Source organism: Perca fluviatilis, chromosome 5 (assembly GCF_010015445.1).
Source record: "Perca fluviatilis chromosome 5, GENO_Pfluv_1.0, whole genome shotgun sequence".
Classification (NCBI taxonomy): Eukaryota; Metazoa; Chordata; class Actinopteri; order Perciformes; family Percidae; genus Perca; species Perca fluviatilis.
This window is the reverse complement of record NC_053116.1, coordinates 33,497,859-33,525,116: the sequence shown is the minus strand read 5'-3', so window position 1 is coordinate 33,525,116 and position 27,258 is coordinate 33,497,859. Positions and strand designations below refer to the sequence as shown.

Sequence of the window (27,258 nt, the reverse complement as noted above, 5' to 3'; positions counted from 1 at the left end):
ACTCAAATGTATTAAAACGTATAGAAATTCATAATGAATGTTTTGTTCCATAAAATCTGTTCATGCTAATAGTGCCTGCTTGTTAACACTTTAACAATCATTCTCATTAGTCAATAGACCTTTTTTTCACGGCAGACCATAGACTGTATGACTGTATATTATTATTAACAGTCTATGCGGCAGACATGTCGAAATGTCATTGTAGGAAAAGCATAGGTGTAGCCTATTCGAAACCATTAATGATGGCTGCATTCCACTTAGGAGAGGCCCTGGTATTATGCATGCTGACCCACTGGAATAGCTTACTGGGACACTTGATGGAACCGGATGGAACTGAGCCATCGTTAAGGTTATCAATTTCAGCCGAAGATGGCGCTCTCTCCACTGGCTGCTAGTATACACTGAGCACCAGAAGAAGAAAAATAAGATGAAGGAAGGAAGTACAGGTAAATAATCATAATGACTCAGAAGGCTGAGCCGGTAAGTTTTAGTTGAATATTTTCAAGCCAATAACGTGTCGTCAGTGGTATCACCCTAATGGCGGAGTTCGGCGAGAACAACGGTCGCGAAGCTGAAGAACATGAAGGGACAAACGACAGGAATGCCCCTGAGCTCGCGTGTGGGACCGGTGACCCCGCGTTGACAGTCCCTCGGGAGCTGTGGCCATTGAATCATGACCAGAGGAAAAAGTTAGTCCTGCACATCGACCTCAACAACACCATACTGGTGTCGGACACCGTGATAGCTCAGGGGATAGAAGCTGCCCTGGACCATTTCCTCTCGACTGTCACCTGGGGAAAGATTAGCAAAAAAGGTAAACTGGAAATGGACTTGATAGTACTTTTCCGAATCCCACAAGGATTTGCCCAGTCAGCGAAGTCGTTGTTCCTGTTGTGCCGAATTCCATCTAATAATCTGTCAGAAAAAGTCCTCCTTTTTTATTCGCCACTTGTGTACGTTTGTACATTCTTTCTTTTGTATTTTTTATGTTTATTTTTGAATAGTTCTTGTATTCTATCCTATTTATTATTTCTTGTATATTCTGTATGTGTGCTGTGTGTTTTATATTTTTTTTGCTGCCCAATTTGGGATTAATAAAGTTTATCTAATCTAATCTAATCTAATCTAGCCTACTTTTCCCGAAACTATGAGTAGCCTAAAAACAAGCTGTCAACCAACCAAAATTAGCCTAATAATAATTGACGTTATTAAAATGAAAATGCATTATTGGAATCGCACATATGCCGAATGGCAGGTCATCAATAATATAACTATGTATAAAGTCATTGTTTACGATATGATCGTTATGCTGATGTAGAAGTTAAGATTTAAATTAACGTTTTTTTATTTATTTATTTATTTTTTTAAAGAATAAGGTCTAGAGCCATTTATTGGAGAGTTGATCTGTTTGTTGGCTCATTTTCAAATGGTTTTTTTTCTTCCAACATCTCTCTGTATTTAGCTCCGATGTACCTGAAGTGATAATTCTCCAAAAAATTGGCTTGTGTACAGCTGCCTTAAAGTCATCAGAGACAATGGAGAAATGTAATCATGAATGTTATTGACTTATATTATCCTTGGCTGCACTACTGCATTTTTAGCAAGAAATATTAGAATCTAGGGCTGCTCCCTCTTAGTCGATTAGTCGACTAATCGGTTGTTTTGGTCTAAGTCAACTTAGATTTCTTTAGTCGATTAGTCCTGTTTTATGCTTTTTTCATTTCCAAGAAACGTACAAGCACATCTCTGGTAAACGCAAGAATTAAAGTGGTGCTTTTGCATGACTCCGATTTACAGATCTGTCGATTAAATCAATTAATCGATTAGTCGATACAATTGAATGAGTGTTAGTCGACTAAGAATTTCTTTAATCGAGCACAGCCCTATTAGAATTCCTTGAGGGCTTCAGAACAACCCTGGGAGCCAGGTCTCGCTCCAGTACTGTACTAGCATCCTCCACTCATTGTTTGATGTTTAGTGTGTCTACATTTAATACCATTCACGAAAACCTTGTTCTCCTCACCTCTCTGCAGGAAAGTGGGAATGGCTGAGTGACTCGGCCTCGCTGCTCCCACCGTGCGATGATGCAGTTAGTTACCACTCTCATTTTGGAAAGATGGCAGGTTTCACCTCCGCTGCTGGGAGACGTTTCCGCGGGATTCTGGATGAACATCTGGAGCTGCTCCGCTGGCCTGAGGGCACCAAGGCAAGCATCGTATAAGAGAGAATGGATGAGAAGGCCTGATTAATCCTCAAACCCCCCCCCCCCTTCTGATCACTACTAGTTTTTACATTTTTATTGACTTAAGAGAGACCTTGATTACATTACATTTATCGATGCAGTAATGACCAAACAATGGCACCTGGCAGGAATGAAGTGCATCATAAATTACTTAAACAACTGTATAATCCGACCTTATCCAACTGTAATAATAACATTAATTTTAACAGTAGTACTTTGGCTAGTATTTTCCCTATTACTCATTACAGATGAGTACAAATCATGTTTCCACTCTTACATTCAAATGAAATGTGATACTTAACACAGTTTTTACAAAGTTTGTAGTGATTATTTTTGATCATATTTCTTCTGACCTTGAGGATTGTGGTGTTGCTAACACTACAAATAGTCTGCCTGTAATTTGTACTTTTCCAATTTAAACTAAATTCCACATAAAGATCACCCACTGCCATACTTTAGAGCTCACTTTTCCCTCTCCTGTATGAACTGAGCATTCATCCTCTGTTCAGCAGCTAGTATAACCCAGCTGATGTGGTCGTTTTTTTTCTTCTGCGAAACGAGACAAACCGGTCTGCTTAACCTGAAAAATCTATGGTGACGCATATACACCGGAGGTACACGAGTTAAGCGAATAGTTGTACATTATGCAACTTAGTTTAGTTTCCTTACTTTCTAGCAGCCTTTTTTAACTGCATCACAAACGTAAGGGGTATTTTCACATCTCCTCATAAACCATCTCAAAACATTGTTAGATTCATGCATTCATTCATTTTTAAAGTATACTTGTGGGATTTCAGCTGTAGCTTTTTGACACTTAGCTTGTAGCGCAAGCAGGTTTTTTAATTAATTTTTTTAATTGTAATGAGCTGAGTTAATGTGTCCCTGTTATTATGAGTTCATCAGTTATGCAGATGTTTACATGTGTTTGTGTTATGCACTAATGTTACCAGCAGAGGTCAATGTGGTTATATGAGACCTATTGGGGTGGGGATTGTCTCGCGACATCGTCAACGTCAACCCGAGTTTTTGTGATTGGGTGGTGGAGGAAGAGCGGGGGTTTCGGTCTGTTGTTGGCGACTGAATGGACGGCGTGGTCATGGCCAACAGTGACCTGAGTTAAGCTGCGTTCCCTAAATAAATGCACCGAAGTTGCAAGCCAGTCATCGCCTCCTTATTCAACACTGCAGCACTGGGCTGACCGTTACAATATATTCTGTAACTTTTACAGTTGTCAGGCCCTGTTTGGTCATGCAGATCAAACCCCATGGTGTATGGGAGGAAAACTGTAGTCTTCAGGTCATGCTTGGTCATTCTTTCATTGGCAAAGTGGCTCTGCTGATAGGTGGTAAAGTTGCTGTGTGAAAATGAGTAAGATTTCCCTGACATTTTTGTTGTTGTTGCAAGCTATATAGCAGGGGTGGCCAACCAGCTCAGCATAAAGAGCCAAAAGAAAAACCTGCACCAAAGCAAATAGCCACACGACAGGTGCACGTCCACATTACAACAGCAGCAGTGACTTCCGGATCTAATGACAGTCATAGTACACATCAGTTGTCATAGTTTTTTTTTTCTTACCTACAGTATATTGACCCAGTGGGAAACCTGAGTCTTTGTTATCCACAATCCTTCTCGTGTCTGGCTTGTACTCAGTTGTGGCAACTCAAAGCAAGTCTTTCCTTAAGAACAGAACAATGTTTTGACTTGTTTCAGTGTAGAAAACACTGCTCCGCAGACATAAGTTGATGCAAACATTGATATTAGCTTGACTTCAGACTGTTTAAAATTGGGATGTACCTCAAAACTCTGCATCGTTATTTTTTTTATTTTAAAATGAATGGCAAATGTATTGGCCGTATTGGCAGATGCATTCAAATGCATTTTGACTTATTTGAAATATGTTTCACAGAGAAGAAATGTATCAAAAAAATATCAACCAATAACACAGCCCCCAGCCACATAGGAAGAGCCTCACAGGACCAGGCTATATAGCATCCTTGATCCCAGATAAAGTATGTGTTACTGACTGCTCTTTGACTCCATTCCCTGCAGGGAGACAGAGAGCTGTGTGTAAAAGGAGAGGGTGGGCAACTGTACCACTGGATCCTCCCCTCCTTCTTCCAGCTGCTCAAAGACCTGGTGCAGGAAGGAAGGGAGTTTGCCATCATTTTCCGTTCGTTTGGAAGCGACCTACCTCGTGTGCTGAGCGCTGTCTCCAGAGTGCTGAATGAAGGGGCCCATCCGCTGTTCCCTGATCTGCCCGATCTTAAGGTGAAGTAGAATCACACGCATTTCTTTTATCAAGCTATGAGTTAAAGTGTAGTACACAGTAAGTTCGCCCCAAATGACAACGACATATTTTGGCCTAGCTGATAGTTTGGGGTTAATTCAGCGGGATAAGGTATTGTCTGGTTTACTACACTGTCAGAGTGGGCTTTACAGCAGCACTTCCTAACGTAGACTTCCTGTAAGTTCAAACATGTTTTATGTACTTTCCAAAACAGGGTTACAAAGTGCTTCAAAGCTATAAAAAGACATTAAAAGCATTTGAATTAATATTTAAGTCAAAGATGACCAAAGAATTACAACAAATTTAGGCATGCAAACGTCATTAAAATGCATTTTTAGAATAAATAGATTGATGATGAGATTTCAAAGTACTTAAAGTGCCCATATTATGAAAAAATCACTTTTTCTGGGATTTGGGGTATTGTTTTGTGTCTCTGGTGCTTCCACACACATACAAACTTGGGAAAAAACAACCATCCATGCTGTTTTGAGTGAGATACGTGTTTCTGAATGTATCCTGCCTTCAGTCTCCGGGTGTCTCCCAGTGAGCTGGTCAAAATCGGCAGGACCGTCTGTCAGTGGTTCTCAACCTTTTTTGTGCCAGCGCCCCCCTATCCATTATCCAGGTCCCTAACGCCCCCCATCAAATATTATGTAGGCCAATTGCCCCGAATATTAATGATTACACCCTAATATAGGCCTATTATTGTTGTTACTATTGTTATCAAAAATAATCAGAACATCTAATCATTGAATGACAAACAACACATGTATTAGTTTCCCAGGTATCAAAAAAGCCATGTGAATAGAAATTATATATATTTACAAGTTTAAAAAAAAAAATGCAACCATTTGACATTCAAATTAAATAACGGCAGCCAATCAGAACGACTAGATATGTAACATTCAAACTATAATTAGGTATTATCAAAATACCTGCTGCATGTCCCTGGTGTGAACCTCAGCACCTTCATAAGATTACTATCATTTGAATGTCCTTTTTTGTTTGTGAAGTGACCTTGGGTGTTGCGCTTTAAATAAAATGTATTATTATTATTACAAATACTAACGGTAGCCAATCAGAAACGGCTAGCAATTTAACATTCAAATCTATTTTTCATTCAAATCTAAATCTATAATCGAATTGTTCCAACGGAAAACAAGCTGGCACTTATCAAGGGGTAAAAGCAGAAGGAACACACACACACACACACACACACACACACACACACACACACACACACACACACACACACACACACACACACACACACACACACACAGAAAAGTATTTTGGTGATGACAAACGACTTGAAGAACAACACCTACTGCCGAATGGAAATAAGTGTGTGTGTGTGTGGGGGGGGGGGTTAAAGAATACAACAGGACGTCGCGGCGATTTTTTTATTTTTTTATTAAATCTGAACGCAGCTTCACGTAGTACAGAGCTCATTTAAGATGATGCTCTGACGTCCCGTTTCCATGAAGGCAGCACGGAGCTGTGCCAAACTAAGCTGACAGAAGCACAGAAGAGTTATGATCCAACGTCTCGTCCAGTTGCAGTGCTGTAAACTGTCAGCTTTTAATGTTGCAGACCACTGATTTTTTAGTAGTTTAAGTGTAAACATGTATTGTTATTGTGAATCTTTGGTTTAAACTAGCTTTCAAACAAACGCCACCCAAGGGCACCTCAACGCCCCCCTTTCCAAAATATTGCTTCCAACGCCCCCCATCATCTTCTGAACGCCCCCTGGGGGGCGGTACCGCCACAGACACTGGTCTACGTCATCGGCCGAAACATTTGGTGCGTGCTAACCACTTTAGCTAATACCACATCAGCTAGCTGTTTCTACAACTTCAGTCAGTACAAGGCAGGATTAGCCGGGAGACTTCTTCTAAACGAGGGCGCACTTCCGATTTTGCGTGGAATACCTGCAGACGAGGGACATGTCAGTAGTTCTATAGTGTTGTAGCAGTGTTTTGCCATTGAGAATGAGGTGGCTAACCGCGCTAGCTTCTAGCTAGTAGTCCTTACCTAGCTACTGCGCATGTGCGACTCCCAACAAAGATGGGATAGAAGTGAGATGCCTCACTCTGTAGCTAAAACAGAGAGCTCAACACAAAGGGTGAAAAGAGGAGCTGCTGCAATGTGCAGTACAACAAAAATATGGTGTTTTTTGGAAAATACCATATTATATTTTGTAAACCTATTCTGGTACAACCTCAAAATACAATTATGAACCTGAAAATTAGCATAATATGGGCACTCTAACACATTCACAAAATATCCTAAAACAAGCTCCTATGCCTACAGTTTGTATACATTAGGGTTAGGCCTATTGATTACTCTAAAGGGCCCATGGGTGCGATTATGAATGGTTGGCCTGTTTTTTTTTTACTGAAGCCTGTAGTGAGCGATGCCCTGCCCCTAATAAACACCATGTAGAGGACGTCGATAGAATTGAATGATACTTGAAGCCGAGCCACACATCCATAAAAAAACAGCAGAACAGATAGCAGCTTTAAACACTTTTCTTTTCAAGCTAAATAGGGCATCGTAATCAGTAGCAAATAAGAGTATTAGTCTGTTTTAAATGTTTCTGTTTCTCCTCAAAGTTCAGTTATAATTAGGTCAGGGAACTGTGAACATCAAACCAAGAGAGCCTTACAGTACCTATCACCCATGGGTAAAAATGTGCAGCTAATCTTCCTAAGAACCCATAATTACCATGAACTTTGTCTTGTTCTCTTTTACAACCATGCCATATTTGCTACAGTAGGCTTGAAGGCATTAAAGTTCTTCTTTTTTTTAAAGATAATCTTTTTGGGGCTTTTATTACCCTTGTCATTATAGAGCGCTAGAACTAGAGCAGTTACCAGCGGGTACGTGGACAGATCGTAGAGCAGCTCAACAAATTCAAAATGCAGCAAAAGGCAAAGCAGCCGGGAGCCCTTGGCTGGAGTCCAATCCGGGTGCAGTAAGGACTTGACTCTAATTGTACCGCCATACAAAATCACAATATCCACTTTTAAATAATGACTAGTATTGAACATTTGGAACACACTGGGAACAGGGCCTGGGGGCTACCCCAGACCAAAAAATTTGGGAACCCCCGAGCTAGAGAATAACAGAAAAGGGGAAGATGACACGCAGCAAAGGGGCGTGGATATCATCAATGATTTTCCAAATTGATTCCGATTCACTAGGTCCCCGATTGATTTTATTCAATATTATATTCAATATCAGTTAGGTTAGAATCCTTTCAGTAACAATACCAATTTAGCTTGGATATGAAAGAGATTCTGCAATTGTACAAGGTTCCCTCTAACCTGGTGCATTAAAAGTATCAATGTTTACATTGAGAATGGACCCCAAAGCAGTTATGTTAATGTACTTTTTATTTAACATGAACACACAATAAAAATGCAGCTCTACAATCAGTGAGTATTGAGTGACATTTCATTCAGATATCTTGAGGTGACAGAGGGACCCCTTTGAAAATGGCCATGGCAGTTTTTCCCTCACCAAAATGTAACCTAACTTTGGAGCGTTATTGACTTTTTTTTGGATGTGCTGTAGAGTTGTGCAGTAAACGTTTGTGTGTCTTGATGTTCTTTAGGGGTGGGTGATTGCGAAGATGTTCTCTTGAAGAGCATGGCCTTCTTTAACACAGACCGTCCCACCAACACACTCACTCATACAGAGTTGTGTACCTTGCTTGTTAGCTCGCTACAGCGGAACACATTGATTTTGAGAGGAGTGGAATGGACGGATGACAGGAGGGAGAGGTGGAGGAGATGTCCGAAAGTGAAGCTGTCAGGCACGCTCAGCTGTCTGCTGAAGAGCACAGTGGAAATCTTATTCTCCTGTCACATGCTATTATGCATGTGTTGCTATAGACAGATGAGCAGTGGGGGGGGAAATCAATCACAGGACATAATGTGATTGTTCAGTTTCTGGTCTTGAGCCGTTTGTTTTCCTGCCTCGATATTATTTGGGTTTAGGTTGTCCATGTGCTACAGCTAGGCACTCCATATACCCAAATGTATGTGCACAAGCACTGAAAAAGTGAGTTTTTCATCAGATGTCCCATTTAAGAGATCAGCAAAATGATTGATCCTGTGTTGTTGAGATATTTCAGTCTGCACCATGTGGTAGACCCAACGACATGCCATTTCCATCCCTAGAGCTACACCATTAGCATGGCTAAAAATGTTTTTGTTTGTTTAAAATAATTGATTTAACTTAATAAAACAGCTGACACCACTCATTTAAAATTTTTGCATTCAGTTGAAGTAGGCTTCTTATTAAGTTGAAACTTCATGCCAGAGTTTTTTTTTCTTTCAACTCCCACAACATATCAAGTCTAGAATAATTGTTCACTTCATCGCTGTTTAATAGTTTATGGTCATCTGTTATAGAGCCCGAACCGATAAAGGATTTTTAAGGCCAATATCAATACAAATATTTGGTGATTTAAAAATCCGATATATTGCCCGATATATATTTTTAAAAAAAATAATCAAAAAAAACATTAGTTATTAAATAAACTTGTTTGTTTTATTGTCACAACAGAACAGAGGAACATCAAAATATATTAAAGTTTTGATAAATGTATACAAATACAAACTTAAGATATGAAAAGTCCTTGGAACAAAAACAATAACAAAAAAATAAATCAAAGAGTGTTGCCAACCAAGGGGGTAAGCGAGCATCTGAAAAGCATACTTCCTATGGGGAGATTGTAGGCTAACAACCCATCACCTCCCGTTAGAATCCTGACCGTTAGAAATGACTGTATAGTACAGGAGAAGCTCGCAGGCAGTTTGGACTTACATTAGCTGTTTAAGTTTAATTACTAATGTTAACTAGCATGTTAGTTAGCAATAATTAGCCTGTGCCTATGTTATCTCCTTACATATACCTACGCTCTCCGTCTCTGCAAGATTGGGAAGGATTGAGATTTCTCTTGGCACAGCTACCAGAAGACTTCCAACTTTCAGACAGGTTGCTCACGTCACATCTACGTCGTCAAGCTCAGTTTGAGGCTGCGCAGTAACGCTCAGCCATCACCGGAAAAGTGACTTCACTGGTCTCCAAAATATACCGCGTCGCTGTGTCCATTCTTTTACTGACTATGTTGCCAACCGGGACGTTGTACAGCACCCTCTGGTGGACAAACTATGCTATGCCAACACTCATAACATTAATAATTAATATTCATTTATCGGCCATTATAAATGCAGATACCGATAGTTTGGAAAATGCCTAATATCGGCCGATATATCGTCGGGCTCTAATCTGTAAACATTCACTATTTATTATAAAGCTACAGAATGGCAGTTGTTTTGTTATGTAGCTGGCACAGACTTTTATTTTATGTGTAAGAAAGTTTAATGCTGATATCACAGTTAATTTAGGTCAAGTCTGTCAGACTTGATTTTAATAATAAAATCATTTCACAGAGGTCGTTTTGATTTGATGCTTTCCCCATAAAGTTCAGAGCGGCTCGCCCTCCTTGTTTCTCTCTCTGACTCTTCTTGTCACTCTCGGCTCAGTTAAATGTGAATACGACTCCGGGCAAGATCCGCTGCAGCAGGAGGGGAATCGTTGTGAGCCGCGCCAAGGAAAGCATTTCCACTCGCGATGGAGAGAGAGGCCTGTACCAGTACTTCAGCTCAGTCCAGGGCCTGGGGGGCTTTCAGGACCATTACGACTGGTATGCATAGCACTCTTCAAGCCATCAATGTTTGTGGCCTCCGTCCCTTCATCTTCATCTTCCCGTGCCTGTTTCTCACTCAGGTGGGCCAGTAACACCTTCTCCATCCGCGGGGGGAAGCCGTTGTGGGTCGACCCCTTTGACCAACATGTTCAGCACATCTTCATAGACGACCACATACGGCAGGACGACGAGCATACCATTGTTCATCCCAAGGTACTGTCGCTCCTTTTACATCAGCAAGAATACAACAACCTCTATCGGCAACCATAAGCATTGCAACTACATTCACAGCTTAAATTGGCTTATACGTAAAACAAATAATAAGGGCAATTTCTTTGTTTTCCTTATTTTCTTTCCATTTTGGAAGCTATTGAGCTTTTGAATTAGAGCTAGGATTTGACAGACGGCTGTTGAAGAGAGAGGAGGATGCTAACGTGCTTTAGTAACACCGCTGTGTCATTTTCTTTGATGTTCTGATGACTAAAATCTCAGCACTGTTATATAACCATTGAGTCGATGGTATTGACCTGCAGCTCTAAGAAACCATCATACAGATGTGGTCATTTTGTTAGACTTGCTGGAGTGGATATGGTGTTTCTTTCTTGTCATCTACAGCTGTTTTTTTAAAGTGGCTATATGTAACTTTCAGTTTGTCGATTGCAGCAACCCCTTTGGACAAAAGCAGTAGTGCTTTTACCACACCTGCTGTCGTAAAGGTCTTTCCTTTACGGTGCTGTATTACCCACTGTATTACTTAGTTAGTGTGACCGGGAGGTCATATAGTTAAGATGAATGCCTTGCTCAGACAGAAAATCATTCATTTACAATAAGAGAATACGTTAAAGACACATTGTTGCATTTCAAGTGTAGCATACGGTAACTTAGCCTTCTTTAGATGAATCGTGAGCTAAACCAGGTATCACTGTCACTGTGTTACGAGCCAAAGTATTAAGAGTTTGTTTTAGCAACCAACATAATATGAAACCCAAGGACGCTTTAAACAAGGGACAGGGGGACAAGGAAAAAGAAAATAGTAGGCCAACACAAACCCGGAGTAAAAGGAATAAAACGTCTGCACTAAATGGAAGGAGGACCTAATTTAATGTGTGCTACTGACGCATTACAACCACATCGCGCATTGTAAAGTTATTTTATGAATGAAACAGATATTACATACCTGAGGGCCAGTTTGGGGTCGGTTTTGAATAATTTACAATCCCGTAATTGTCTCCATCTGTTGAAAGCCCGACCGAGTGTGACTCGGATTTCACCTGTCATCAGTCACTTTCCCTTTTTAGCTTTTAGTTGTTCTTCGTTTAATTTCCTTTATTTCTGTGATGGCCCTGCCCCAGTATCAGCCATAACTACAGCAGATAACTTCTAAAATAAAATAAAAATACAATTAGGCCTATATAAAGACATCTCATGCTACCTTTTACCTGCATACTCACAAACACAGGCTTTTCTGGTGTTTTGCCAAAATCTGTGACCCGTCAGAATGTTTGCTCTGTAGCACCGTCTACGTGCTGTAAATCATTTTGTGACTTTGCGGGGAAAATCATACCTGGGCTAAGGCATTAATTAAAACTATATAAAAATAGCGTTCTTTTCACTGTTAGTCTTGTTTGCTCTTACAGGTCATTTATGATCATCAGATGAAAAATTAAAGTTTCACAAACATGTAGAAGTTGCATATAGTCACTTTATAAAGGAAATTACATCCGTTTGTAGATGGACGTAGGCAGCGAGAGCACACTGTCCACCGCTCAGCGAGGTCTTTGGCAGGAGATTTTAGCAGCAATGGTGAAATCTAAAATCGCCACATATCAGGTCATGATCACTCGTTAGGAAGAGATAAGTTGACGTTTTTATCATCACGCTGGCTCTGTGTATAATGAGCCAGAATTGCAACTTGGTCTGTAATGATCTGCCCACATTCTCTCTTTGCTGGAGTAATAACACATTAAGCTCCTTTTTTTTTCTGTGGAAAATGTAGCCGTACTATTTTTTGGCAATACTGTTAAAATTGTTCTGGTGTTTTATAGTGAACTCCAGATCAATCAACTAGAGGTGCAAAGATTATTTGATTAGTTGTCAACTATTAAATTAATCGCCAACTATTTTGATAATCGATTAATGAAAAATTTAAATTCTCTGATTCCAGCTCCTTAAATGCGAATATTTTCTTTCTTTCTTAAATAAACTGAATATCTTTGGAGTTGTGGACAAAACAAGACATTTGAAGACTTCATCTTGGACTTTGGAAAACACGGATTGACATTTTTCACTATTTCACCACAGTCAGACTCAGACTCAGTGGTGACTCAGGGCCGATAATCGGTCTATTCCTAATTTATTCAATCCAGTGAGGGCCCCTAACCATATATTTCATGTAATAGTCATTTTTCACAGCAGACATTTTGACGTGTTGTAGCAGGAAAACCACAGGTGTTTCTAATAACATTAACGACTGCTCCCGATCTGTTCAAGTGTCCAGCAAACCATGACCGTGTGACAGTGAGCCAGCAGCCAGGACCCTGAAACCTGAAGCAGCTAAATGGAATTCGGCCAGCATTCATTTCATTATTTACACCTGTGCTTTTCCTACCGTGACACGTCAAAATGTCTTCTGTGAAAAACATTCAGTGCTTGATGGAAGACAATTTGGGTTTAAGTCCTTAAGAATTACCCTTAAAGTTAAGCTTTTAGATTCTTTGTACAAAGTTTCCAAGTCCTATTTTTTGCTAAGAATTCTTGGTAACACTTCACTTGAAGGTATCTACAGTACAGGCCAAAGGTTTGGTCACACCTTCTCATTCAATGCATTTTCATGACTATTTACATTGTAGATTCTCACTGAAGGCATCAAAACTATGAATGAACACATATGGAATTATGTACTTAACAAAAAAGTGTGAAATAACTGAAAACATGTCTTATATTTTAGATTCCTCAAAGTAGCCATCCTTTGCTTTTTTGATAGCGCTGCAAACCCTTTGTGTTCTCTCAATGAGCTTCATGAGGTAGTCATCTGAAATGGTTTTCACTTCACAGGTGTGCCTTGTCAGACTTAATTAGTGGATTTTTTTCCCTTATTAATGGGGTTGGGACCATCAGTTGTGTTGTGCAGAAGTCCGGTTGATACACAGCCGACAGCCCTATTGGACAACTGTTAGAATTCATATTATGGCAAGAACCAATCAGCTAAGTAAAGAGGAACGAGTGGCCATCATTACTCTAACAAATGAAGGTCAGTCAGTCTGGAAAATTACGAAAACTTTGAATGTGTCCCCTAGTGCAGTCGCAAAAACCATCAAGCGCTACAACGAAACTGGTTCACATGAGAACCGCCCCAGGAAAGGAAGACCAAGAGTCACCTCTGCTGCTGAGGATAAGTTCATCCGAGTCACCAGCCTCAGAAATCGCAAGTTAACAGCAGCTCAGATTAGAGACCAGATGAATGCCACACAGAGTTCTAGCAGCAGACACATCTCTAGAACAACTGTTAAGAGGAGACTGCGCGAATCAGGCCTTCATGGTCAAATAGCTGCTAGGAAACCACTGCTAAGGAGAGGCAACAAGCAGAAGAGATTTGTTTGGGCCAAGAAACGCAAGGAATGGACATTAGACCAGTGGAAATCTGTGCTTTGGTCTGATGAGTCCAAATTTGAGATCTTTGGTTCCAACCGCTGTGTGTTTGTGCGAAGCAGAAAAGGTGAACGGATGGATTCTACATACCTTGTTCCCACCGTGAAGCATGGAGGAGGAGGTGTGATGGTGTGGGGGTGCTTTGCTGGTGACACTGTTGGGGATTTATTCAAAATTGAAGGCATACTGAACCAGCATGGCTACCACAGCATCCTGCAGCGACATGCCATCCCATCCGGTTTGCGTTTAGTTGGACCATCATTTATATTTCAACAGGACATGTACCCCAAACACACCTCCAGGCTGTGTAAGGGCTATTTGACCAAGAAGGAGAGTGATGGAGTGCTGCGCCAGATGACCTGGCCTCCACAGTCACTGGACCTGAACCCAATCGTGATGGTTTGGGTGAGCTGGACCGCAGAGTGCAGGCAAAAGGGCCAACAAGTGCTAAGCATCTCTGGGAACTCCTTCAAGACTGTTCGAAAACCATTTCAGGTGATTACCTCTTGAAGCTCATCAAGAGAATGCCAAGAGTGTGCAAAGCAGATATCAGAGCAAAGGGTGGCTACTTTGAGGAATCTAGAATATAAGACATGTTTTCAGTTATTTCACACTTTTTTGTTAAGTACATAATTCCATATGTGTTTATTCATAGTTTTGATGCCTTCAGTGAGAATCTACAATGTAAATAGTCATGAAAATAAAGGAAACGCATTGAATGAGGTGTGTCCAAACTTTTGGCCTGTACTGTACATAAGAGTGACACATGAACCCTAACTCTAACCTAACTCTATTTTCTTTAACCCAAACCTAACCCTAACTTGTCATGTCAAAAACCGAATGACACTTAATGACAGAAGCGTTATGTCATAAACGTTTATGACTTGTTTGTTTATGACACATTCATGATGGTGTCATGTTACTCTTATGTAGATACCTTCAAGTAAAGTGTAACCGCATTCTTTAACTTGTGTTAATCATCCTGTGTGTCTGAGGTTGACTAGTCTTGCATTGGCAGACCTATCTCTACAGCGCTGCGGAGTAAGGTCTGGCTACACCAAAGACGCATTCCTGGATAGGAGAAAAACAAAATTTGCTCTTACCAGTGTATCGTTGTGTGTTATTTGTCCATAGCAAATCTGCGCCAAGCGGTCCCAAAAACATCCCAGTTAGATAGTAAATGTAAACCTATTCTTTGTGACTCTTTACAGTCATTCCCCGAAAGAACCAAGCAGGCTGCCTTGTTGCACGATACAAATTTTATTCAAATCTCGCCATTTCCAGCATGTAGCTTGCTAGTCGAGTTAGACAACGGCAACACACAGTGAGTGGAAGGCGAGGGACATCCAGCGGACCAACATGTCATAACAAACCACTATCTCCCAACAAGCATTCACTGGAATGTTTGTCAGTTTTGCTTACATTCGCAAAGTGTGTGTGTGTCACTTGTCAGTTAGTTACTTATGCTATGGTCTCTACAGATAATGTGTTTTCTAAATAAAGTAGCTTCCACAGATGTGTTGGCTGGTTCAGAACTCCAGAAAGCTAACTGGACATTTCTCCCGTGTCTGTGTGTGTGTGTCTGTGTCAGGTTTTCCTGGACCCAGGTGGCACTGAGACTCGTACAGCCTGCACCTCTGAGCTTTATGACATCACACTGGTCCAGACCGACCTCCTTCGGGCCATTTCTCACCCAAGCTACTTCACTCAGCGCGTCCACATCTGTCTGGAAAACTATGAGAGGAATCTCCAGCAGGGGGCAGGCTAGAACACCGCTCAACTGTATGTCTGTCTCTTTGACAACCTCCAGTTTAGGGTTCCATTAACCCAGACACTACAGCACAGAAGGGAGATGCAGATACGCTGGACTGTAGGTATGGCTATTAAACACAAAGGTTGATGACTTATTGAAGAATCGCAGTTCATCAAACCACGAATAGAAGAGGTTTACATACGGGTGAGGGTTACAGGAATAAATATGCAGACTTTATCTACTCGGTGAGAGTCAATGAAAGGATGTCAGCTTGTACAAAGATCACTTCACAAATAGATTGTACTGTCTGTTGTCCTAAGGTGAACCGCCACAAAAGAAGAATTATTGGCTTGATTAAGCACTAAAGACTCTTTGGTTGCATCGAAGGCTCTGATACTAATCGCACCATGGGATAATTGCCCTGACTCTCTGAAATTTGTGTCAGACAGCATAATTGGGGTCCGATACAGTGAGAAAACCCTTCAAGTGTTGCGTTATTTGTCTAGCGAGTAGAATCCCCCGGGGTTTTGCTTCTTCGTTTGTCATCCTCAGGGTGTGACACTTTCATTTAGCTTCTCCCGGAGAGCGTTTTTCCTTTGTTGGACATCGTCGGCATTGTTTACATCCACTCACAACTGAAAGGTAATACTTGAATATGTGCAGATGGCTGAAAAAGATACCTCAAAGTGTACAATACTCTATACACATTATGAAGGCATTGCATTAGAGAATGACGTAAATGATCAGGGATATATATATATATATACATACACACACACACACACACACACACACACACACACACACACACACACACACACACACACACACACACACACACACACACACACACACACACACTATAGGCCAAAAGTTTGGACACACCTCAATCAAAGCGTTTCCTTTATTTTCAAGACTATTTACATTGTAGATTCTCACTGAAGGCATCGAAACTATGCATGAACACGTGGAATTATGTACTTAACAAAAAAGTGTGAAATAACTGAAAACATGTCTTATATTCTAGTTTCTTCAAAGTAGCCACCCTTTGCTCTGATATCTGCTTTGCACACTCTTGGCATTCTCTTGATGAACTTCAAGAGGTAGTCACCTGAAATGGTTTTCGAACAGTCTTGAAGGAGTTCCCAGAGATGCTTAGCACTTGTTGGCCCTTTTGCCTTCACTCTGTGGTCCAGCTCACCCCAAACTATCTTGATTGGGTTCAGGTGCGGTGACTGTGGAGGCCAGGTCATCTGGCGCAGCACTCCATCACTCTCCTTCTTGGTCAAATAGCCCTTACACAGCCTGGAGGTGTGTTTGGGGTCATTGTCCTGTTGAAAAATAAATGATGGTCCAACTAAACGCAAACCGGATGGGATGGCATGTCGCTGCAGGATGCTGTGGTAACAATGCTGGTTCAGTATGCCTTCAATTTTGAATAAATCCCCAACAGTGTCACCAGCAAAGCACCCCCACACCATCACACCTCCTCCTCCATGCTTCACGGTGGGAACCAGGCACAAAGACACGGCGGTTGGAACCAAAGATCTCAAATTTGGACTCATCGACCAAAGCACAGATTTCCACTGGTCTAATGTCCATTCCTTGCGTTTCTTGGCCCAAACAAATCTCTTCTGCTTGTTGCCTCTCCTTAGCAGTGGTTTCCTAGCAGCTACTTGACCATGAAGGCCTGATTCGCGCAGTCTCCTCTTAACAGTTGTTCTAGAGATGTGTCTGCTGCTAGAACTCTGTGTGGCATTCATCTGGTCTCTAATCTGAGCTGCTGTTAACTTGCGATTCTGAAGCTGGTGACTCGGATGAACTTATTCTCAGCAGCAGAGGTGACTCTTGGTCTTCCTTTCCTGGGGCGGTCCTCATGTGAGCCAGTTTCGTTGTAGCGCTTGATGGTTTTTGCGACTGCACTTGGGGACACATTCAAAGTTTTCACAATTTTCCGGACTGACTGACCTTCATTTGTTAAAGTAATGATGGCCACTCGTTTCTCTTTACTTAGCTGATTGGTTCTTGCCATAATATGAATTCTAACAGTTGTCCAATAGATCGTCCCAACCCCATTAATAAGGGAAAAGATTCCACCAATTAATCTTGACAAGGCACACCTGTGAAGTGAAAACCATTTCAGGTGACTACCTCATGAAGCTCATTGAGAGAACACCAAGGGTTTGCAGCGCTATCAAAAAAGCAAAGGGTGGCTACTTTGAGGAATCTAAAATATAAGACATGTTTTCAGTTATTTCACACTTTTTTGTTAAGTACATAATAATAATTCCATATGTGTTCATTCATAGTTTTGATGCCTTCAGTGAGAATCTACAATGTAAATAGTCATGAAAATAAAGAACGCGCATATATATATATATATATCTATATATATATATATATATATATATATATCTCTCTCTGAGATGTATAATTAGATTGAACATAGGTTTGGGATGTGTTTTTATTACTTGACAGTGAGTGACACATTAAATACATATAAGTTGAATTTGTGGAAGTTATGGTCATTTTTGCGTTTTAGGATTTATTTATTTTATTTAAGATTTCAGGGAGATTTTTTATTCCTATATTTTCTTAGGTCAAAAACTAAGAGAGACAGCTGAATGCAAACAGTCTCAATAATCTAAAGAAAAATAGTCAAATGCTGCATTATGAGAACAGTGGAGTGATGATACCAGTGCTGAACCATTTAACTATAGATCGAGCACTGTTGCAACGACAAAGCTGGGACCCAGGAGCTTTGTTGGTCGTTAAAATAATACAGTATTTTATTATTGCTTTGGCTCAGAGTTTCGATGTGCAAAACACAAAATGAAAACACCTGAATTACAATCAGTGTTGTGTTTTAAAGCTTTAGTGTGTAACTTTTTGATATTAATGATTGTCCGTTACATTCAAGCCATTGCCAGATGAGTTGCTACAAAGCTAATTAAGACTATCAGCTCCACACAACTCTCTGTATTTCTCAGTAGGACTGTGTTCAGAAGATTGTGGTGTCTGGTGACTTTCCCGCGCAGAAAGTGAAGAGAATTACCTTTTCTGAAGAGTCCATCATTTTTTTAATCCTCCGTGTCCTCCTTGGCTACTAGTAACTGCGTGGAGGGGGCGCTTGTATCATATGGACCCGCCAACAGTTGTCATTACTTAGAATTCCTCATGGGGGCGGCAGAACTACGCACTGTAGCTTTAAAGGGGTGATAGAATGATTATATAGGGTATTTCACACTGTTCCTTAAGGTCTCCTAATGGGGTATGTAACATTGGTTGGGCTGAAAATGGCCTGGTTGATATTTTATTGGCCCTTATGCATCCCTGTGTTTTGGCCCTATTTGTAACAAGAGCTTTTCTTCCAAAGATGGTATGCTCATTAATATTTAGATGAGCTGCGCGCTGATTGGTTGAGCGAATCCCAATACACACACACATTAGAGACGCGACAGAATCTCATATTCCAGACACTGCAATGTTTCATTACCAAATTCACTTCTGAGACTTTTTTATGCGAGAAATCAACTATATAAAACTCAAATATGGGCCATTTTATGAAAATGTATGGCTAATTGCAAATTTGGTAAGACGTGTCGGACTTTAGGAGCTCCACACAGTCTGATGAGAAAGCGGCAGCCTACTGGGCTCCATACCCAGGGCAAAGTCACCCTTTGTGGATTACTGCACTACCGGGGCTCCGTGGCCGGCTGCCGGCATAATTATAATATATTTACAGTTTGAATTTTGTCACAACACTTATATCACAGCTACCCCAAGGTCTTACAAAGCTAACAAAAACTAACAGTCCGATTTGAATTTAAGGCATTTTTATGAACGGGGTCTTGTTAGGAGGAGCAGCTAGCTAGCTATGTGTCCCATTCAATACAATGGGGAAAGATCGCGGCTAGCTAGCTACACTTTCGGCATAATTATAGTATATTTACAGTTTGAATTTCGTCACGCCACTTATATAACATCTACCCCAAGGTCTTATAAAACAATGGTGTCAGATTTCAATTTAATGATTTTTTGTGAACACTAGGGGTTTTGTTAGCTGCGACTGTCCCTTTAATCCTATGTGTACAGATTGCGGCTAGTTACATAGGATCCGATTTCAATTTGATGAATTTTTGTGTATTTCAGAGGAATTCTAAGAGGCTAGCTAGCTGTCATTGATAGAGCTCCATCCAGCCGTAGGCTCTATCAATGAGACTCGATGACAAGAGGCGTTTATTTCACCGATCGTTTGTTTAAATAACTCAAATAACATTATAATTACACACATAAGATTAACTGGAACCTGTGGTAAGAGATTGCTGGCGTAACAAGCTCGTTGACCGCACTCTCACTCACACACACCGGCCATTTAGCAGGAAGAGGGGAGCTGCAGGCCCTGGAGCTCTGTCCAGGCAGCGGCGTTTGGTAGTCCATTAACCCAAAAAACTGTGACTTTGCGCGGGTATGGAATGCCGTGGGCTGCCAGCCGTGACGGAGCTCAATCTAGCTCACAGCAGGCCGGGGTCTGTGAAGGAAGGCAGGCCAGGCGGCGAGGAAGCAGCTCTTGAGGGAATTACTGTAATTGTTGGGTCTTTGTAAATTGTAGAGTGTGGTCTAGACCTACTCTATCTGTAAAGTGTCTCGAGATAACTCTGTTATGATTTGATACTATAAATAAAATTGAATTGAAAATTGAATTGATGTTAAATATTTCCATTTGGTGTTAAATAAACCGGTATGTTTTTTTGTTACACTATTTGGTGTTACTGTAAGCACACATGAGATGAGTGTATTATATTAGAGATTTAAAGTAAGACACTCTGAAAAATGTCAGATTATGATCAATAGCTGGAAAGTGGTTAAGAACACGTGGCGTTATTACAGGTACAGCCCATGTATAAAGCACTGATAGGTTGTTGATCAATATGTGTGTCTACTGGGGATTCATTAAAGAGAGTACAAAGAGTGGTAAGTACATGCATTTGTGTGCTTTGGTATGCTGTAACGAACATTAAAAAACATCTGTAAATACTTTTCTTCCCGCAGTTTCAAAGCAAATCTTCAACACAAATGCATTTATCTGCACCCCTGCATCTACCTGGAGTTACTTCAAAGGGAGATGATAAGGGTAATGCTTGTGAGATAGAATGTTTCTTCTCTGTAGTTTAGGATGGGATTAAAAATGCAAAACAGGGCTTGACAGAAGTGTTTGAAGTCAGGTTTTAACCAGTAATTGTATGTGTACTCTCCTAAAACATTTGTGTAATTAACTGCTTCATTATGGCAGAGGTCAGACCTATTAAGGTCTGTCCCAGGCTGATTGTGATTGACGATAGGAACTGTAATATAATAATGTATCAGTGGTGGACTCGGGCTGGCTGAGGGGCAGGAAAACAAATAAAAAAAGGGAACCAGTGCACAGAAATTGTTCCAGCATGTAGGGCAGGCATCCTGTATGTCAAGTGCACACATTAGTTCACTGCATCTCGTTTTCTCTACTGAAAGGGCCCCATAGAGGGCACATAGTCACATTTTCTCCACTATAAGGAAACCCAATATAGGGCACTTATATCACGTTTTCTCTAACACAGGGGTTCCCTATGGTAGACCACATGGGCACCTGTAGTGTATTCTCTTCTGTTCTTGTTTAATTCCATTATAAGGCTTAGGTGCATTACCCAAGCCGTTTTGGGCACCACCTAAGCTGAATGAATGTAAAATCAATGTGAGCATCAAATCTAACTAAAATACTTTTTCAGATCTGATGATTGGAGTTGGTCCCCAGTGGAAGGTTTCTCCTTATGCTTTTTGAGTGTTTAGGGTTTTTGTTTTAAACCTAACATTTTTTTGAGGGAAGACCCCTAAACCCCTTGCCAAATACGTGCACCTAAGTCTTCCACAAACCTAGGGAAAACACTGGCTCTGATCTATAAAATAATCAAGTTTTATTTATTATTAATTTCTATTTAGTCAATTTAGTGAAAAACACAAACCCAAATTAAAATGTATAAGCAATAAAAAAGAAAAACAAACGAGATCATCAGCAACATATAAGCAACAGATAAGCAACTCAAATAATATTGTTCATGTTCAAAATAGGTAGGAAGAAGTTGAGAACTTTTCTAGTCCTACCCCTCTTCATTTTCATTATTCATAATAGAAATTCAATTTGCATCCACCAGTGTCCATGTTTAACTCAGTGCACACAAAAAAAATACTAAAGCCACACTAAAGCCATTCCATTGCAGCATAGTTGCTTTATAACATACACCATGTTTTACACTTCAGGAACAGGTGAGAAGACGCACGGTACAGTACACCAGTAATTTAAATTCCAGTTGGGAAAGCAAAGATAACTAATAAGAAGTCCAAGATCATAAAGGCACTAAAACAATAGTGTAAGTGACAAATAGTAAATCTATGATCTGCGACTCCGAGGTATCACTATAAATACTGATTTGAATTGTCTAAAAGAGCTGGTTTGTTCAGTTTTTAAGTGTGAATTTCTGGTGGTTCCCTCAATCCACACGAGGGCAGCAGCGCAGCTTCCGGAGCACCCTTCACCTTTTTAGAGGCAGCATCTTTCCCTCCAGGTGAGTCTGGAGTTACCTGATGCTGGCGCTGCGCTGCGGGAAGCCTGAAACTAGCGACACAAAAGCAGCATTTACATCTACGTTCGAGTTTAAAGGGGTGATGATGAGTCCGCCGTTGTCACTTCAGGATGGTGGAGGGACAGCTGGCGCTGTGAGTGTTTCGGAAGTGCATCAATGCGCACTGGTGAGCGAGTGAGGGGAGGAGACGAGAGGGAAAGGGAAAGGGGGTGGGTGGGGGGGTTGTTGAGTCAGTGGAAGGAGGACGAAGCTAACGTTGGTGTTTGTTTGGCTGGATTCTGTCACTGAACAGGAACACACTGACAGGACTACCACGGTCCTCTGCTGCTGCTGCTGCTGACATGCAGTGTCCGAACATTTACGCGGAGCCGTGCAGGCGAGCGCCGACGCACCGCTGACTGCGCGTGCCGTGCACCCACCGGACAAAAAAAGGTAAGGACTGCTGTCACCAAAACTTTCATTCAGCTTTAATACCGCCACACACAGGCGCCCCTGCGGACTTTTTTTTTTTTTAAAAGATGCTATAGGAAGACTTTAGCTTCGGAAGGTCGATGCAGCATAAAGAGCGCTTCACCCTCTGCGCACATGTGCTCTGTTGGCCGATATGCTCCCGTTGTTTATTGGCGTTGCGGAGCTACTAATAGACGTCACATCTGTATAGACAGGTGTGGATACTCATTATGCCTAAGTTTGATAGCGCTGCTGTTGAAGCGATAAAATGGTGGACGAGGATCAAGCCAAAAATATCGCCAGGAATCAGTTTGGACAACATGTCCACAATAATCCCGGCACGGTTAAGTAAGTATTTGCAGGACTCTAGTCAAATCTAGTTCATCGCAATCATCAACTGATAAGTGGTGGCCTAATCCAAGTTTGAATGGCGAATGATATCCGCTGCAGGGACTTTGCCACTGCGTAGGATTTGGTAAAGTGATGCCCCTGTGTTGTGTCAGTGGAGTTGGAGCAACGCGTGCGTGCTTTTTGGTGCAGATTTAGGGAGGAGGTCGAAGGGCAAATCCATCCAGCTTATCCATCCAGTTTAGTGATATGGTCTTTTCTAGACAAGCCGGTACCATCTGCTGCGCTGGCCAACATCTGGATGCGGCTGCGAGTCACTGGCAGATAGAGTCTTTATTCTGTTTTTTTGGAGCAACCTGAACTTTCCGATGTCTTTTTACTGAGTCGAGTCTTCAGGTAGAGAGAGACCTGCTCCTCTGTTCTCTTCCTCCACTTGGGAATGAGGACATTTTCTCTCTCTCCATCATCCCTCCTTCCTCACTTTCTTTTAAGAGCAGCATCCTACAGGCACTCCTTACTCTCGCTGCTGTCAGCTCTGCTAAAGAGGTGGTTTGTTCCTTAGTACCTTCCACCACTCCTCCTTCTTTGTGTGTGTGCTACTTTTCCCATCTGACCTGCAATGATTGCTCCTAATTTGGTGTGAGTTAATTTGCATAATGAGGATTACAGCTGACATGCAGCGTCTGGGCCTGTCTTGCTGGATCCAGCAGAGAAGTGTAGTGCTGTGGCAGATCTCATTGTGCCAGCAAAATGCCACCCTCAATCAGGACTCACCAGGAAGGCTGCTCGGGCACACAGGGCCCTGCCTCTTCGCCATCATCAGAGCACAAGCAGTGAGGGACACTGACAAATGTACTGTCTGAGAAAAAAGTTATTCATGTATGGAATTAGCTATTGATGAGGATGTAGTTGGCACAATAGCGGGTTAGATATCACTGAATTAAAATGCATGACTTTTTTTTTGTTCTTCAAACGATAAGCAGAGCAAATTGATTTTCTTTATCCATTAATAGTTTTAATTAGCATTACTTCTGTCTGGAGGAGGAATACATTTCTTCGTGTTCGTGTTTTCTTCTTCTTTCGCTGCATAAACAATTGAGCTGCCCACTTCACAGCTAAATTTATACTAAAGTTCAAACCATGGGTCAGAGCCCACATGAGTGCTGAAGCTAGTGGGTCTTTACAAAAAAAAAACGGAAATGTATTTTTGACAAAGCTGTTTCCCAGGGCAACTTAAAGGTCCCATGACATGGTGCTCTTTGGATGCTTTTATATAGATCTTAGTGGTCCCCTAATACTGTATCTGAAGTCTCTTTTATATAGACCTTAGTGGTCCCCTAATACTGTATCTGAAGTCTCTTTCCCGAAATTCAGCCTTGGTGCAGAATTACAGCCACTAGAGCCAGTCCCACAATGAGCTTTCCTTAGGATGTGCCATTTCTGTGTCTGTAGCTTTAAATGCTATTGAGGAGGGGGGGGCAAGGTGGAGGGTCGGGGTGTGGCCTTGACCAACTGCCACTTTGCTTGCAAGCCATGATGTCTCTCTCTTTCTCATGGGTGGGCCAAATTCTCTGGGCGGGCAAAGCAGAGAAAGGGGAGGTAACCTTTCCCCTTATGACAACATAAGGAGGAGATTCCAGGTCGGCCCATCTGAGCTTTCATTTTCTCAAAGGCAGAGCAGGACACCCAGGGCTCGGTTTACACCTATCGCCATTTCTAGCTACTGGGGGACCATAGGCAGGCTGGGGGAACGCATATTAATGTTAAAAAAAACCTCATAAAAGTGAAATTTTCATGCCATGGGACCTTTAATGCATTTCACATCTGTTCTACCCGGCATGCCTGATTTCTTGGCTTCTTGTTAAAGTTTTCTGTCATTTCTCTCTTATGCCATCCTTTTCTGGTCATTCCATGGTGATGTAGTGAAAGCAGTGTGCCACTTATCCTTACATTTCCTGTTATTTGTTGTGATGTTTGTGATCTAGGAATTGAATATTGTCCTCCTGTTGAACTCACATTAATTTGTGCAGGATAAAAGCATCACCTGAGTTCATGGAAGCCTGGGGCCTCATTTATCAGCCATGCATATACAAAGTTATGTGCATAAACCATGCATACGCTAATTTCTACACATAGAACTTGATTTGTCAATTTCTGTGTCGCTCTGTTTCATGCCATCTATGGATAGACATAGATTCAGAGAATCTGTTAATGACATTCAGTTGTAATCTGCCTTAATAATGAACTATTACTATTACCAGTGCCATTTACTTTAATTGATTTAACTAAGCCATGTACATTTTCTGTTGTGCCGAAGAACTTCTAAAACAATGCAACAATTAAAACAAATTCATAATCTTTGAATGACACTGAAGTGGATGTCTGATTCATCTATTACAAGTCTTTCTTTCACCATCACATAAAGTCTGTCATTTTTTTTAGCTGTCCCCATTCTGTACCTTCATTTATTTATCTTTTAGCCACTTGAATTAGTGTCAAATAAAACAGTTTGGTTTAGCTTTATTTTAATTTACTGTGGTTGTCTAGGGTGCTCAGCAATGCCACTTTAATACCATAGCAACAGGCTTGACAAAATCCACAATGTATGCACACGGCAAGAACGTGATCATTACATCACACACTGTGTAACACATTCGCTTGTAATAACTAATTGAGACTTATGTCCATAACATCGTTGCCCCAGTGCATGCTGGGATGCTTTCCTACACATATGCTTTTGGGATGCTCCAGTATTCTAATTTCATTGTCTGTGATGTTTTTTCCATCTTTTTCTTTCTCGCTTGCTACTTTGGTCCACAACAACTAACTCTACATCAAGGACTGTGACTCTCAGAGAGATGTGCTTGACCATATGTGACCTAGGCCTACATGCACACATGGATGAATGTAAAGTAGGTTGAAATCTATCATCTTTATTTATCTACAGTTCCTAGGTACACATCTAGAACTTGTTCTATGCATGCTTTGATAAATGAAGCGCCTAAACTCTGCAAGACAGAGTTGGTGTATACAAACTGCCTTTAGATGTGATTAAGGGGGTTTGTGTGGGACAGAGATAGCCGCTGCTAAACACACACCAGCCAGCTACAGACATTAACCCGGGCGGATGAATGGAACTGAGCCAATATTTTCATCAAAGGATTAAGTGGGACGCTTTGGACAGTTTGGAAATCCAGCCTGCCAACGCAGGGGACATTTAGACAGGGATAAGATGTCTGAAGGAGGGAAGGCGAGAGAAATGGAGAAAGGAATGAAACGCGTGGTGCATGTAGAGAGAAATAAAAATTAAGCAGCTCAAGCAGGCAGAGTTTTAAAAGTAATAGTTTGACATTGTGCCAAATGTGCGCATTCACTTTCTTGCCGAGAGTTAGAGAGGTTCAATACCACGCTCATGTCTGTACAATAGATAAGGTAATACAAAAAAACAAAATAGGAAGCTAGCGCCACCAGTCTCTTAGCTTAGCTTAGCATAAAGACAGCAGGCAGGGGGAAACGGCTAGCTTTGCTCTCTCTAAAGGTAACAACATTCGCCTATCCGCTCCTCTAAAGCTCACTATTTAACATGTTAAAGGTGATCTATTATATAGCATTTTCAGGTAATACTTGTATTTCGTGTTTGTAATAGAACATGTTTACATGCTTTAATGTAAAAAAAATAAGACACTTTATTTTTCTCATACTGCCCATGGCTGCTGCACCTGTATTCACCCTCTGTCTGAGACGTTCTGTTGGCGCGCCTGTCTCTTTAAAGCCCCCCCCTGAAAAAGCCCAATCTGCTCCGATTGGTCAGCAGTCCGCATCTTCCTTCTCTTGTTGTTGTCTCCGTACAGTCAGTGTCCGGCTTCAGCGGAGTATACAGCAGGACTTTGTACCGTGAAAAACACCAATAAAGGCTTATAAACCAAATATGACACAACCCGATATGTATAAAAGGCTCCATTACCTTGTACCTCACGTTATGGCTCCGTAGCAGGCGTTTTTGTAAAAATAGGCTAACGATTGTGTCATAACCACGCAACTTACTGTCACATAGTAGAGGAATTACCGTGTAGTACAGGAGAAGCTCGCAGGCAGTTTTGACTTACATTAGCTGTTTAAGTTTACGGAGTTTCTATTTGCACCCCCGGTACGAATAGCCTCGGCCACACAGCTGAGCTATTCACACCCTGT

General features: G+C 41.3%; 1 protein-coding gene across 1 annotated transcript; it reads left to right on the top strand.

The window, feature by feature from the left end:
* The first annotated feature begins 307 nt into the window (after positions 1-307).
* si:dkey-32e6.3 lies at positions 308-16,429 on the top strand. The gene is made up of 7 exons (XM_039801971.1): positions 308-446; positions 525-814; positions 2,034-2,206; positions 4,292-4,510; positions 10,088-10,248; positions 10,332-10,464; positions 15,491-16,429. Exons 2-7 carry the CDS (start codon positions 538-540, stop codon positions 15,665-15,667), a joined length of 1,140 nt encoding a protein of 379 aa, XP_039657905.1. The 5' UTR covers positions 308-446; positions 525-537; the 3' UTR covers positions 15,668-16,429.
* The last annotated feature ends 10,829 nt before the right edge of the window (positions 16,430-27,258 follow it).

Bases quoted from the DNA above. Each gene is read 5' to 3' on its own strand.
- si:dkey-32e6.3 (XM_039801971.1), top strand. From the start codon at position 538: ATGGCGGAGTTCGGCGAGAACAACGGTCGCGAAGCTGAAGAACATGAA. The intron at 815-2,033 runs GTAAACTGGAAA...ACCTCTCTGCAG, and splicing joins GGGAAAGATTAGCAAAAAAG to GAAAGTGGGAATGGCTGAGT. The intron at 4,511-10,087 runs GTGAAGTAGAAT...CTCTCGGCTCAG, and splicing joins CTGATCTGCCCGATCTTAAG to TTAAATGTGAATACGACTCC.